At 30.4% G+C, this 15,995-nt stretch overlaps 1 protein-coding gene across 4 annotated transcripts in view; it reads left to right on the top strand.

The window, feature by feature from the left end:
• The window catches only part of LOC127284790 (mucin-5AC-like), a 61,582-nt gene extending 46,787 nt beyond the window's left edge, over positions 1–14,795 (top strand). Inside the window, exons 6-17 of one of the 4 annotated variants that reach the window (XM_051310459.1) lie at positions 28–177; positions 2,674–4,230; positions 5,236–6,423; positions 7,352–7,540; positions 7,638–7,718; positions 7,826–8,011; positions 8,107–8,364; positions 8,497–8,568; positions 10,604–11,567; positions 12,194–12,405; positions 12,576–12,842; positions 13,542–14,795. In XM_051310459.1, coding sequence (XP_051166416.1) covers positions 28–177; positions 2,674–4,230; positions 5,236–6,423; positions 7,352–7,540; positions 7,638–7,718; positions 7,826–8,011; positions 8,107–8,364; positions 8,497–8,568; positions 10,604–11,567; positions 12,194–12,405; positions 12,576–12,842; positions 13,542–13,601 — 5,184 coding nt within the window. In that variant the 3' untranslated portion in view covers positions 13,602–14,795. Of the gene's footprint in view, positions 1–27; positions 178–2,673; positions 6,424–7,351; positions 7,541–7,637; positions 7,719–7,825; positions 8,012–8,106; positions 8,365–8,496; positions 8,569–10,603; positions 11,568–12,193; positions 12,406–12,575; positions 12,843–13,541 lie in introns of all 4 variants that reach the window. The other 3 variants (XM_051310460.1, XM_051310458.1, XM_051310456.1) reach the window with 3 other exon arrangements.
• The last annotated feature ends 1,200 nt before the right edge of the window (positions 14,796–15,995 follow it).

Raw genomic sequence — 15,995 nt, 5'->3', positions numbered from 1 at the left:
ATTGGAATTTTATTTCTAAATTATTAGAATACAGCCGTCAGGATAACGCCAAATGGATCTCCACCGAGATTTAGTGCAAGATATAAGGGCGCCGAACTTTTCGTAAGAAATCCATCCATTTCTCAATCTGCTATTCCAACGATTACAAGCTCAACTACGCCATTTACACCAATCGAGGTAAGAAAACTAATGGAAAGTTTGTGACCAATAATTTCTCATTTTCCATTCGATTATTATCTCTCTCAATATATTTTTTACAGATTTTCACAAAAAATGCGCATCATTATCTGTTACACTATATATATATATATATATATATAAATATTTTATTTGCACTCTTTTTTATACTTTTAACAAATTTACATATTAATTCTCGAGATTTATTTATAGCCTATGGTAATATCAAAGAAAAACTTAATTATTTATAATTATACAAATTTGTAAATACAAACGAATACACAATGTATGTTAAATATATAAACAGGAAAATTATTAACATACACCGTTCTTCCAAATCAGGATAAAAAAAATTGTTAAACTTTGTACGATAAAAAAATACAAGATTTAGAATTTACAAAAAAAAGGATGAAATATAAATATTTTAATATTATTAATTATTATTAATAATTATTATTAATTATTATTAATAATTAATAATACTATTAATTTTTCTAAATTGATAGTTATTTTTCGAATTGTTAAGGTAATCGACGTGGATAAATTTGACCAGCCTTTGGAATTTGAGCCAACAGAAACGCTGGGAAGTACAACACCTTCAACTTCTCTAGCGACCGTTTTTCACAGAATCGTTACAAATACTGTCGGAACTTTTGGTCCCATACCTCTCAGTACGAACGACCTACGTTAATTCCTGCAGAGTAAATATCCGAGTAACTCTCCTCTCTGTTCTAATAAAACTAAGTGCATACCATATACATTCTAATTTAAAAAGACAATTGTGATATTACGAGTGTTATTCAACAATATTTTATCTTTCTTCATTATATATAAAGGGAATTGCATAATTAACAAATATATTTAACCAGGTTTTGATATATAAATATATATACTCATGTGTTACAATTATTATCTGTTCAATTAATATTTAACAAGAAATAGAAATATATATTTGCAATAAATTTAATTTGTATTCACTTAATTGTTTTAAATTTGTTAGGTAATATTCCAATAATAATATAACTATATTATATGCGATCGAAATGGACGTTTATATATATATATATATATATACAGGGATGCTGATGAAGTACATTTTCAGTATTAAATCATATCCTCCAACCGTGACAATTAATTACTCTCGGCAATATCACACAATATTTTAATTCTTGATCTTCTTTTTATAATGAACTCGCGCCAATTCGTTACGGTCAATAATTACTTTTGTTGAAAATTTCTATAAGAATGAATTTTAATCGTAAATCTGAGAATTTATTTCGTTTCATTATTTTTCGTCATTAATAAATTAAATAAGTCATCTGTTAATATAAAGCTCTCTTGATGTAAAGTAAATTTATTGGTCACTGCGATAATTTCTTTTTTAAGCGGGGAAATAATTAAATAAGACGAGGAAAATTTTCATAAATTATTTAAGTACAGTGCATAACAAATTTTACGTATCGTGGATTATTTATTATACAAAGTGAAAGTGCAAAGTAAAATAGCCTTTAAATGCAGGGGAGTTATCACGAATGTTGTAGGTGTTCGATTGCCGCGTAATAAAATGAAAAATCTATTTGCTTATACTCTCAAGGCCGCTCGACTTATGGTATTTGCGATCTTGCACGATTAAATTAATTTATATACATACAATGTTTTGCTTTAAATATAATTATTTAAATATCGCAATATTCAAAATCATCATCTCTGAACAATAATTTTCATCATAATCTTTTCAAAAACTATTCATTCCAGAATATTTGAATTAGAATTTTAATTCATATTAGATTTTAACTGCGATAAGTAATTCCAGAAAGCTTGGGGTTTAAGTCAATTATGAAAGAGTATAAAGTTAAATAAACGTAATAAGAATTTTTTAAAAAAAGTGTCTACTAAAACGAATAAAAGTAGTTATGAATATTAAAGTTGTACTTGTGAAAAATAGAGGAAGTTTTCAAGCTACTGTCACGTAATGAAGTTGATATCAGAAAGTTGTGGGTTGTTACTAGTCTCTAACGGTATCTTAAAGAAGACATTAAAAGTGTTGAGAGAGCGGTCTACTCGCCTAATGCCACCTATACGTGCACTCTTAACTTTAAGAACAAGTTCGTTGCTTGTTGCTTTCCGCATACATATTCTCTCAGACATGTGTATATGCAAATTCCCTCGAATCTAAAGAACCCGTTTCACATTTTGTCTTCTTCATGTAGTTCTAGAATAAACCAAGAGATGGTGTATGCTTTCCAGTTTTAGATTTTCCAACATTATCTAATTTAATTATTACTCAACACCAAGTAATCAATTCTCACAAATTATTTACTCGTTTTAAATTGTCGTTTGTACATGGGAATGGGACCAACAGTTCTTCCCTAGTAAATAAATCTCGTGTTCCAAGAATGGAAGAACGGTGTATCTGATTTTGTGTATAGATGTAATCAGCACAATTGTATACGCATGCTGTACAGTACGCACCATGCACGTCTTTTATATTTACAGAATTCCGGCTTGCCACCACCAATTGAAGTCTCAAGTAATGGAGAACCAAAGGTTCTAACCTTCTATCAAGCACTGGAGTCAGCTTCCATCACCGACGAACAACTTAAAACTAACTTACAGCAACTCGGACGAGTTGCACAGGTAGACAGACTCACTGATAACGACCCCAACGGCACGAACAGTTCTAACAATGACATAGAACCAATAACAGTAGCAGTAACAACCACTAAATCAACCTTCATTACCCCTAAAGAAATTCTACCTTCGGATGCCATTCCCCCAACGCCCGAGGCTACCCAAACTCCTGACAGAACCCCAACAACTTCGGAAAACCCAACCACCTTTGAGATGATCTCCACCTCCGAGTTAAATCCACCCCTTGCGGATGTGAGTACTTTTTTGGATGTCAACAATCGAATTCAAGCAGCTACCACAACCATAAGTACAACAAGTACAGAAGCCGAAGATGCCACTAGTTTTTCCAATATTCCTAATTTTTCCAACAATGATATTGGCGATTTAGAATTCAGTCGTAATGTTGCAATTAATACTGATAGCTCTAATTTAGAAGCAACAACAATAGGCGCTAGCCAGGAAAATGTTAGAACCACAGAAGCAACTTCTACAACTGAGATGAATGTTTTTATTGTAACTCCCGTTAAACCTGAAGATACCACTGATTCTGGATTTGAAACCACAACTGAACTTATTTCTAAATCTTCATTTGAATCCACAAGATCTATTCTTGATTCTACATCTGAAATTGTTCCTAATTCTACACCTGAATTTATTCCTAATTTCACGCCAGAATTTTCGACTGAATCTTCATCTAAAGTCTCTTCTTTAAATGATGAAGCTCTTTACGCCACGTCAAATTTTAGAGCAACTACTGACGAAGAAACTTTTCAAAAATTGACAAATTTTGATGGAAAGAATGAATTTTTAGGTTCGGCTTCGACAGTTAATCCGGCTAGAACATCTGTACTGAATAGGGGATACTTTTCCACTGAAATACCTGTATTCACTGATGGTTTTTTAAGTACCACGGATAGAGTTGTTGATATTAATAATAGAGGAAATTTTTTTGAGAATTATGCATCAACAGAAGTGCCATTTTCATTAACTGAAACACCATCAACAGAAATATCAAGACAACTACCAACAACAGCAACTGAAACACAATTATCTGGAATGTCATCAACGGAAATGCCATCAACGATAGCAATATCATCAACAACAGAAGTGCCATCCACTACTACAGTATCATCCACTACTACAGTTCAATCAACAACATTATCATCTACAACAGAATTTCCGACAACCACTGAAACATCAACAACTGAAATGCCTACTACAACTACATCAACGGAATTACCGACCACGACAATGTCATCAGCAGGACGAGTGATGACATCATCGACTACCAAAAGGACATTGACAACACCAAAAATAATCCCTTCCACTTTAATACCAATGGGAGGATTTCCTCGACTTCCTAAGCTGCAGTCTTTTTTGGACACCCTGGCGCAGTTGGGTAATCCAACTATAAAAAGCCAGGTAATGGAGAATATTGAGACAACTACAATGATTGATCCCAATATCATAAACGAATCAACAACACCGCTCGGGATCCTAACCACTAACTCCGCCATATTTCCAAGAATTAAAGAAACCAATTACGATCCAAGAACTGAAATGACCAGTGCTCCTGTGTCATTAATTGATCAAACCACTTTTACGAGTTCTATTACCGGATCTAAAAATCCATTAGATGTCGATGTGACCTTAGATGAAAATTTCAGTACAACAGGCCAGACATCATTTGATTTATCAACTCCTCTGTCAAATCAAATGAATCTCAACATTGTTAAAGACGAATTTATGAATATGACTCAATCTTGGATCAATGACGGTGATAGTGACACACCCTTTGATAACGAACTACTCTCGCGCCTAATGAACGTAGCTACAAAGCTTTCTCCCAAATCTCCAAATGACACGGAGTTAATGTCAAAGACTCCTCAAAATCGACCACCTGTAGATAAAATGCCTTCACTTCTAGGTGGGTTTCTTGACAATACTGATAGAACCCAAACTACCGAAAGTACGACTACGGTAGATATTGACACGACCCTTGCGCCCATTTTAAATTCCTTTTCTCGATTAATTGAACAAACGCCTCGTGCAGAAATCCCCGAGACAACAAATTATCCATCACTAATCACCGACTCACAGACTAATGATGCACCATCGACCATTGCACCTGTTTTAACAACCGAACAAAGTATTGACTCACGTAGCACAAAATCACCTCAGACGCAAACCGCTAGTATTTTAGATTTATACGCAATGTTATCGGATCTTGTCACTAAAGCACCCACAAAATCATCAGCACCGTATATGGGAACCCAGGAATTCACACTAACACCCAATTCCACCGAGCTGGTTGAGGAAACAACTCCCAATACGCCTTTAGAAACAACCACTGGTTCATTCATCACAACCCCTGATTCGCTTCCAAATCCAGAGACTGTTATTCCAAATGTGCTTACACGTTTCCAGGATTCTTCGTCAGCAACCGCCCAAACGACGGCACGCCCCAACTTTATCTCCTCAAACCTATTGGATTTTCCGTCTTCATCTAGAAATCCCACAACTCCATCCACCAGGTTACTACCAACCAGTTTTGGTGTCAATTTTCCAACAACTACCACCAGATTATTACCCACCGGAACCTATTCTCCTCCATTAAGTAATTTTGGAACATCTCTTCCTCCTTTAAATAATTTTGGTACCACTCCTCCTCCTTTAAATAATTTTGGAACCACTCCTTCTCCTTTAAATAATTTTGGAACCACTCCTTCTCCTTTAAATAATTTTGGAACCACTCCTCCTGTGAATAATTTCCGAACAACTTTTCCTCCTTTGAATAATTTTGAAACCACTCTTCCTTCTCTAAATAATGTTGAAACCACTTCTTCACCTTTGAACAATGTTGGAACTACTTCTCCTCCTTTAAGTAATATTGGAACCACTCCTCCTGCTGCAACCACTATTCCTCCTCCAAACAATATTGGTACCACTCTTCTTCCTATGAACAATGATGGTAGCAACTTCCCGACATCCACCTCCAGCCCTTCAACGACAGCAGCATCATCCTCAAAACTGTTGAGTAATGACGCAACACGAGTGATGAATCCAGCAGCAGGTTCAACACCTACGATGACAACACCATATATGGGACGCTTTGGCGGATCCAGACTCACCCCAGCTCCGAGATTTAGTTCAAGTTCATCAACGACAGCTCCATTGAGAGACTACTTGATCTATGGGATCTATCCAAATAAGACGATTGTTCGTAAGCGACCTGAGGACAATTTGATCGATGCAAGGAACATTGATAGCCCCTACGTCATCTTTGGAATCTATCCTGATGGAAGACTTGTTCGCAAGTTTCCAAATGGAACGGTAATACCGGATCCTCCCAGCAATCCAGTTGAAGTTGTTTTCTCGCTTAGTACATCTACTACCACTAACAGGCCCAGTCTACCCGTTTTTACTGATAATCAGGCTAACCAAGGTTTCCGTAATCAGAATGCTGCTCTCTCTAACCCAGTAGCCACATTGGAAAAGCAGATTAGTCTCGTTGGTACCAATGATGTTGACAATGGATTGTCGGGTAATGCCATCGGCCCCATTGGAACAACTACAAGCCCCGTTCCCCCATCAGTTAGCACCACTCAAAAAATGGTACACTACTCCACTCAGTTTCAAATTGATCAAAAAGATCATCAAAATTTTAACAAAATTTTCTTATTCTATGTTTTAGTCAAGAATTTTTCAAAAAATAAAGTTTCTTTACTACTTTTTTTTTTATTGATTCTAATTATATTTTTTTCCACTAAATTATTATTTCTATAATTTTAAACACAGAAAAAACATTTACATGTCCAAAAAATCATCTGTTTCGAATTTCATTTTTCCTTTATGGAAATTGTTATAATAATAATTGGTACTAAACAAAAATTTCAATAATATTAGATTAATATTGCTTTCATGTTTCTTCATCTCATGTCTTTAATTATACGTGTATATTAATCAGTTATTAATATTCTCTTCTTTATTTACAACTCTAATTTTGCAAGTTTTATTTCTATCATTTCGCTCTTTCAATTTAAAATCTTTGTATCTTCAAATAACTTCCTATGTATATCATTGGACCTGAATCTCAATATTCTTTTCTCTGTAACTTTCTTTTCAGATAGAAAATATCGAAACATGATTCTCCGTCACTGATTATATACTGAACAAAACAGTTTTTTTTCGTTAAAAGTAATTTTTTGTAAATTATCTCTTTGTAAATTTGTAAAGTAAAATTTTTTTTTTTTTTATTGAAAATAGCAAACTTGTAAAAATTTTGCACATCCTTGCACTTTGTATAGAAACACAAAAGCACTTCTTATCAGTATTTTTCTGATTTGCATTTTTTACTTTGTCATATTTCGATATTTGTACATATTTTTATTGTAAACAAAATTTTAGTTATAATTTATTTTTATTATTAGTTATTTTAATTTCTATTAATCTTTGCTATTAACAGATTTTATTTTCATTATTGTTATTATTTACAAAATAGTTTTTTTTTTCTTTTATTTTTATTGTTTGTTTAAATACACAGGTGATAAATGCACCGAATGCAACAAGTTCAGTGCCATCTGCAACAAGTTCGAGTTCCTCGAATTCTAATGTCGTCGCAGGTTCGAACGGTAGTCAACAGGGTGGTCGGATTATTCAGGATCGAGAGAGGGACGAGGCCACCAGGACGAGAGAGGCCGGAGGTCAACGCAACTCCATGTACATTGGACAGGTAAGACAAGGAGAGAAAAACGAGTTCAATGATTTAAGAGTTGCGTTCAATTCGATTGTGTATATACATCATCTATTTTCTTCTTTTGACGTTTCAGGATAAATACATCAATTATTGGATCAATGATCAACCCAATTCAAATCCCCAAGTTCTCAATGTTAAAATTAATTCCGTCTCCGTAAGTTAATTATATAATACACAATATTTATGTTCCAAAATCATCTATATTTTCATATAGAATTTTTTTTACTTTTTGTAATTTAACATAAATTTCATTTCTGTAAGACTGCATCAAGTCAAGGTACTGGTAATTCACCTCCAAAATTGCCATCATTTCACTTATCACCAAACAGTGGATCTGGTACAATTACTGTTGCTCCAAATTTTGCCTGGAAAGATCCTTTGGACCAAATCTTTGGCATTACCACAAATTCTCCACCCATTTCCGCTTCTGTTGCATCAAATATTTTGGTTTGTTGTGAAATCACTTTTATGAAAAAAAAAATTTTGAATCTTAGATTAATTTTTAAAAATTAGGTACAATCAATAATTTAATAATTCCGTAGGATGATGTTAATGCTCAAATTTTCGCTTCAAAATCATCGGGAATTTCTTCAACAACCTCAACAACTTCATCTACATTGGCTCCAACAACAACAACAACTGTTGCAACAAATCCAACAACGACATTTGTTCCATTCACAACAACATCAACAACTAATTTAAAATTAGTTAACACACCAGATGGATTGTTTACTACAAATATTCCAAAAGAAAATCCTTTTGGTACAACATATGATGATTTGGCCTTCCTCAATACTCTGGTAAACAATTTTTTTTGGTCCTGTTTATTTTTATTTTCATTTGATGAGAAAAAAATTGTCTCTTAGGAATTTTTAATTAAATTGAATTTTATAATAATAGTAATAGTAATAGTAATAATTTAATAATTTCAGTTGAATACACAAAGATTTGGAAGAACAACTCCAAAAACTCTGACAGAAGTTGAAAAACTTTTAGCGGACAAGGTAGGAATATTTTTAATTATTAATTTTTTCACATTCATTACGAAAAAAAAATTTGTTCTTATTACCATAATTTTCGCTAATTCTATCATATTTACTGTTTTTTTTATATACCCGTAATGTTGAAAAAATTACAATATTCTCGATATTTATTCAGGCAAAATTATTGCATAAAAATCGAAAAAAAATATTCTAAATGGTACATGGAAAGATAATGGGTTTTGAATAAAAGAGTACATTGTGTGTTTTTTTTATCTCTCTCTCATTTTGCTCCTTGACTATTAACTAAAAGCAGGATAATTACAGCGATAGAGTAAAATCGTTGAAGAAAAAAAGAAAGAAAGAAAAAAACCATACAAGTACGTTTATTGGCCTTTCACCATTTACACAATCGAATTTTTTTTTTTTTTCTTATTAGCATAGACCATTTGTCGATGAATTGATATCAAGGTCTGAAAATATTTTTGGAACGTCAGATGAAAAAAAGAATAAATTTAAATGTCGAAGATTAAAAGACTTCTATAGTAAAAGGGGAAAAAAAAAGAAATTTACATTATTATGCATATTGCGAAAAGCGTTTATTATTTTTCGATTCTGTCAGTCAAAATAATAATTAAAAAATAAATGATTAAAATAGATTGATAAATTTCTGAGACTTAAAAATAGATTCGTTTTTTTTTTTTTTTTTTTTAAAGTTGTGCCAAGATATTTTATATCTCCTTTCATCTCTATAGTTAAGAAATTGCTAGACTTTGACCTTGTTTTTTTTTGCATTGAATCAGTATAGATATATATGACAATCACAAACTGGTCATAACTGTGAACTAATTATATAATTCTAAAAATAAAAAAATCGTAAGACTGAAATTGATATAAAAAAAACTTGCCGCACGAAAAAGGAATATCAATTATTTATTCGTGGCATCAACTTGCATAATATCATTTCGATTTAGAGAGGAATTAAAAGCCTTGAAATCCTTCCTGGATGATTATTATCAATTCACTTTATCAGATATATATATATATATATATATATATATATATATATATATATATATATAGACGCTTAAATAACAGAAGCACATGTCAGAATGAAACGTTGATCTAGTTATAAATTAAGATTATGCTAATTATTAAATTTCTTTTCACAATGACAAAGAAAAATTTAGATTTGAATCACTGCAATCACATTTATATTTTTTCTCTTCTCTTTTTTTTACAAGGATATGATTTTTATTAAAATATTATAAATTATATTTATAACTTCAGTAGCCTGATATTAATTTATTTTTTCTTACTCTATTTTTTTATATTTATTTTCAATATTGTTAATTTTAAACGATTTTTCTATACAAACTAATCAATTAAAGAAATATTTTGCTTTTTCATTAAATTCTTTTTTTTTCAAAAAATATTATTTCCGTAGTTTTCTGAGAGAGTTGTGCGTGATTGCGAACGATTATATAGATTTCTTATTGGTTGCATCTCGTGCTCAATTGATTTTTTATGCAATATTGGCATTGAACACTATAATAATAATAGTGATGTCATACGTTAAAGTTGATCAGAATCTTTCGATTGTTTTTATACATTCAGCCTCAGGGCAATTAAATCCAAGATATAGAGAAAATTAAATTTTGAGTTTTTGTATTTTTTTTTTAAAATAAAAAAAATAGTGAAGTTTATTAAATTAACATTTTTGTTAAATTAGATTTATGAATAATTTAATTAAAATACATTTTGCCAAAGATTGTTTACTGCAAGCAACATCAGTAAATCTACTGTTGCTTAAAATTACATATATTCAGCAATGTGAGCATCGCACGTTCACATTGCATCGATAGAATTAATTGAAGTGGGATTCTAACTGCATGTTTACCAGAATCGTGTAAACTCCCCTTCGCTCAACAAATAGCCTATATATTCAAACAAGCAAATATGATGATTTTGAAAAATAAATGGAAAAATTAGAAAGAGTTTTTATTTGATTTTACCTTGATCAATTGTAGTTGAAAATAATGATTTTTCTTTTTTCTAGATATTATCTCTGGCTCTTGGTAAAGCTGGACCAACGAGATCGCCAAAAGCAATTCAGCCATCGAATGCCTCCCCTAATTTGCTAATCGAAACTGACCCTAATCCAGAATCTGGTCCAGTGGTAATAGACCTCTATCCAAGTTCAACGACCGAAAAGTCGAATACCGCCACTTGGAAACCGATTACATCAACTAGTCCCGTGATTGTGAATCCCTGGAAAACACTATTAAATGGCATTGCCGCTAATCAGATTCATATTTCAACTCCTAATTCCGTTTCGGGCGTTAGTTCGAGTTTGAGATCTCTTTACGAACAACAGACCACTGTTTCTTCGATTCCAAGAACAACCACAGTGACAACAACAACCAGTACTACTCCGAGAACAACGACAACAACCACTCCGAAGACAACAACAACAACAACCACTACAACTCCGAGAACAACGACAACAACCACTCCGAAGACAACAACAACCGAAAAGATAACTACAACTCAGAGGACAACAACAACTGTTAGAACATCAACAACAACTCCTCTTCGAACTTCAACAACACCTGCTGGAATTCCAACAAGACAATTGGAAATAACATCCAGACCATCTAGACCAAGAACAACTACCACAGCACCAAGATTGGGTTTTGGGGCGAATTTATTGAGGACACTATTTGGGGGCAACTTTTTTGGAATACCAACAACACCAACGCCGGTGAGAAATAAAAGACCTGTTAGACCATTAACAACTGTGATACCCATCACAAGTACACAGATAATTGAGCAGATTCCAAAAGGACCTTTCTCAAACCTCGATGCTATTCATCTAATTCCGGATGTTACAAAAAAGAATCCAAATTTGGAAGCTGCGAGTAGTTCAGCAGTTGATTCAAAATTAACACAAAGCACCACTTTTTCACCCGAGGAAGACGCTAAATTTTTGTTAGCACTTCTTAATGCTGCTCAAACTATGGGTGAGTGAATTTGTCAATGGCTTTTAGTTTGAAAATTTTTTTTTTATTGAATACCCATTTTTAGTAAAATATCAATTTTTGGTTTTTAATTGTCGGGTAATCAGAGAAAATTAGAAGGCATTAAAATAAGCTTATTATTTTAATCCAATTTTGCTTATTTTAATACCAAAATGAATTAAAATAAGCAAAATTAGATTGAAATAATAAGCTTATTTTAATGCCTTTTAATTTTCTCTGATCCTAGTCAAATTCAGACTGTTATAAACAAAACGCGATGAAGCTTTAATGCCTTTAATGATGAAAACATGTAAAGTATTCATAACAAATGTGATTAAAATTTTGGTCTGATTCTAAATTAAATCCGAACATATTAGTTCGGATTAGTTCGAAAATTATACATAATACAATTCGAAAAATGATCCTTATAAATTTGGACAGAGATCAGTTCGGAATTGACCAATCTGTAATTATTTCGCAACAATCCGGATTTAATCCGATAATACGATGAAACAAAAATTAGCAATCAAAATCACGTTTATGACGTTTGGGTATTAAAATCCATTTGTCCGAATGTTATATCATTTTTTGTTATTGAAACTATTATAAGATATTTATTGAATATTCAGGATCATCGACCCTTTCTCCAATGGGGCAAGTTTCTAAGGACGATGAAGCATTCTTGAGGGCAATTTTGAACGGTCAGCCGAGTATTCAACCACCTTCTTTAAAGGGAGAAAATGTTAAAAGCGATGCTGCATTATTGGCTGCATTGCTCAAAGCTGAGGGTATCGAACCTTCCACTCCGGCTAACCAACTGAGAGAACAACTTCTCGTTGCTGTAAGTTCATTCATATATGAATTTCAGAAGAATTTACAAATCAATTAATAATTTCAGATCTTATCTCTAATTTTAGACAAAAAAAAAAGAGAAATCAATTTTAGTCGATTAAAATATGAAATTATTCAAAAAATTAGAAATAAGTGATAAATTTATATTAATTTTTCCAGGGTCTTGACAAAAATAGAGATGCAAGATCTTCGACTACTTCCACAACAACAACAACAACTGTGAGAACAACCACAAGACCAAGGCCAGCGGCTCCAACGTGGAAGCCATCGTCGACATATCCACCGCCATTATTTGGTGGATTTAATTTTGCTGGATCTTCAGATTCATTCAAAGGGGATTCAAATGAAAATGTTCGAAGTCAAGTTGTAAATGCTGCCATTGGTGTTACCAGAGCTTTCAGTCAATTTCTCGGCGGTGCCATTATGGTAAAATTTTATTAAAATTTCTTTGTTAAAATTAGTAGAAAAAATTTCTTGGTCCTCTATAAAATTTTTATACTCTTTACTAATAAGAAGTGTTCTTAAATATTTCAACACAGAAAATTAAAAGGCATTAAAATAAACTGCAACGCTTATTATTTTAATCCAATTTTACTTATTTTAATCCATTTTGGTATTAAAATAAGTAAAATTGGATTAAAATAATAAGCGTTGCAGCTTATTTTAATGCCTTTTATAATTTTCTGTGAATTTACTTAGTGGATGATTCTAGTTTCGATGATTTAAAAAATAATCTTACCTACAATGGAAAAATATATACGTTTTTCCCATGCAGGGTAAAATAAAAATGTTAAATCCTTATTAAGATGGATTCTTACAAAAAAAAATTTAAAACTTATTCTGTTATTAATTGGATCCACTTGGTAGATAAATAACATCAATTTTAAGTAATTACTTTCCAATTACGATTAATCTTTTTTTTATTTCTTTTCGTCGATTCAGTTAGAAACTTGGCAATTCTTTCTTGGGACAAACATGTTTGTAAATTTTTATAACAAAATTTAGACAAACGCTACAGAATAACAACGAATTCGAGAAATTTTGAAACCGAAAAAAAATGGATTTTGGAGAAGAAAAAATTTTTTTCCCCTGTAAATTATAATTTTTACTCATTTTTTTTCGCAGGGTGCAGCTAAACAATTACAGTCCTTCGTGGGAAATGGAACGAGATCGTTCTTCTCTTAAGTGAAAGTGATATTGATTTGAAATTTATTTAATTTAGTGTACAGCCATCATAGTTTGAGTTCCATTGGTTGCGTCAGATGTTTTTTTTTAAACACTATATAAAGTGATATTTCCTTTTCTTCGAGAAACTGAATTATTAGAAAAGTAATTATCACAAAGTGATCGAAATATTTTGAAAGAATGCAATATTTCTATAAAAAAAAAATAAATTTTCAGACACTTGAAATATAAACTATAATAGTGAATTGGAACAAAAATTAATTAATTACTTCAATTAAATTACTTAATTTAAATTAATTTAATTCGATTACTTTAATTAAATATATTTCATTTAATTATTTTAATTAAAATAATTCAATTCAATTAGTTTAATTAACCCTACGTCATTATGAGGAATTTTCTTAAATGGTTCAATATTTTACAAATAAAATTTGTAATACACAAGATATAATTCGTTTCTATAATTTTCATTGCATCATTCTTGAAAACATTTGTAAAAAAAAGTACTTTAGTTAAACATAATAATAAAATTTAATAAAATTAAAAATAAATCTTGAAAATGTGAAAAATTTACATCAATGTAATTTTTTTAACCCTTTGACGGAGGGTTAATTTAATTCAATTGAATTACTTAAAAAAAATTAATTTAATTCACTTACTTAATTGAATTAATTATATATACTAAATTAGCATTGTTTTTTTTTGGAAAATATAAACAATTTTCAAAAGCTTACAAATAAAAGTGAAATAATTATGCTCAATTAAGGTGTTTGGTGCTCAATGAACTTCAACCCAGGAAGAATAATATTTATAATAAAAATTTTAACTGTCATTTTTTTTGTAAAATAAACTGTAAATATTGCAATAGTCTTTGGAATAGTTTTCAATAAAAAAAAAATTATACTAAAAAAATTCACGAGACTATTGCAATATTTTTTCTTGTAATAAATGTAATTATAATTATATTTTAATCTCGTCAAGATGGTGCAATTTCTTTTTTAATCAAAATTAATTTTAAAAAAAAGAAGAAACTAATTAAATTTGAAAATTGCATCATCAAAGATGAAATCTTATTTATGGAAGAGAATCGAGCTTTGTTTTTTAAGTATTGTATAGTGGCGTGAATATGTAATTTTAGTCTAGTGTGATATATTTTGTAAAATAAATGATTTATTATTATTATTCTAAAAAGAATTTCATTCCCTTAGAAAAAAAGAATCTTTTCTTTCTTTTTTTTTTTTTTTTAAGAAAAATTATAAAATTTATTTATTTTTTCCATTTCTTTACAGGAAAATTCTTATAATAAAGCGAATAATGATAAGTGACATTATTTTATTTTATTAAATTATTTTATTATTATGTAAATTTTTTCAACAATGAAACAGAATTTTACTTAGCTTGTTTTTTGACCTTCATTCAATGAAATTATTAAATGCAAGTAACATAAATTTATTTTATCAATTTCCATGTCATTTAATGTTTCATTGAAAAAAAAAAATTTTTTTTTGATTAGCAGCTGAAAAAACAATTATATTTTAAACGCTGTTAGTTTCTATTTTTATTTTTTCATTATGTTGCTCTAAAAAATAGATAAGTGAAATTTGTGAATTAACATAATACTTAATTTAAATAAAGGTATGTAATATTGTTTATTTGTTTTTTTTTTTAAATAAAAATATTCAAAACAGAAAACTCTCAAATGTGGAATTTTCTAAGTCACTGAGTGATTGAGCAGCTGGAGTTCTTATATTTTTTTGCTAACACTTGTAGCCTGGGAATAGGGGATGGGTTAATGACATGAACATCTTTTTTTTTCTTTTTCCGTTCTTCACACTCTCATAACGCGCAAAACTGACTTTGGAATATTAATTACTTGCAGTAACGTTTTCTTCAACAGTCATTAAAGACTGACATAATTGATGTTAAGAGTTTACAAACGAAAAAGCGATAAATAATTATTTTTTCCTCTTATTATCGACAGAAATATATACCTTTAAAAAATGCTCTCAATTAAAAGTATCTGTTTTTGCACGCGACGTTTCTTTTATACAAAATACTTTTTAACTATATTGTTAATATTAATTTGCTTATAATTCTCTTTTTTTCTTCTATTTTTTTTAAAAAAAAAATTAAGTTTATACAAATAATGAATATTGTTTTTTTTATTGAGCTACATATTTCTATACAATATGTAAATGAAAATTTTTCAAATTCAGTCATTTAAATATTTGACATTTGTAATATTTCTAAAATATTTCAGAAGAACATGCAACATTACGAAATTGATTCATTTATATCTTTTATAAATTTTATAACAACGATTGAAATATAATATATGTTAATGTTATTATCTGCAAGGATAAGTCATAAAATCGCGAGACGATATGTATGCCA

The sequence above is a fragment of the Leptopilina boulardi genome, unplaced genomic scaffold (genome assembly GCF_019393585.1).
Source record: "Leptopilina boulardi isolate dan_hultmark-lab unplaced genomic scaffold, ZJU_Lbou_2.1 LbouV2_325, whole genome shotgun sequence".
NCBI lineage: Eukaryota > Metazoa > Arthropoda > Insecta > Hymenoptera > Figitidae > Leptopilina > Leptopilina boulardi.
The sequence above is the reverse complement of the archived record's forward strand: the minus strand, read 5'-3'. Positions and strand labels throughout refer to the sequence as shown.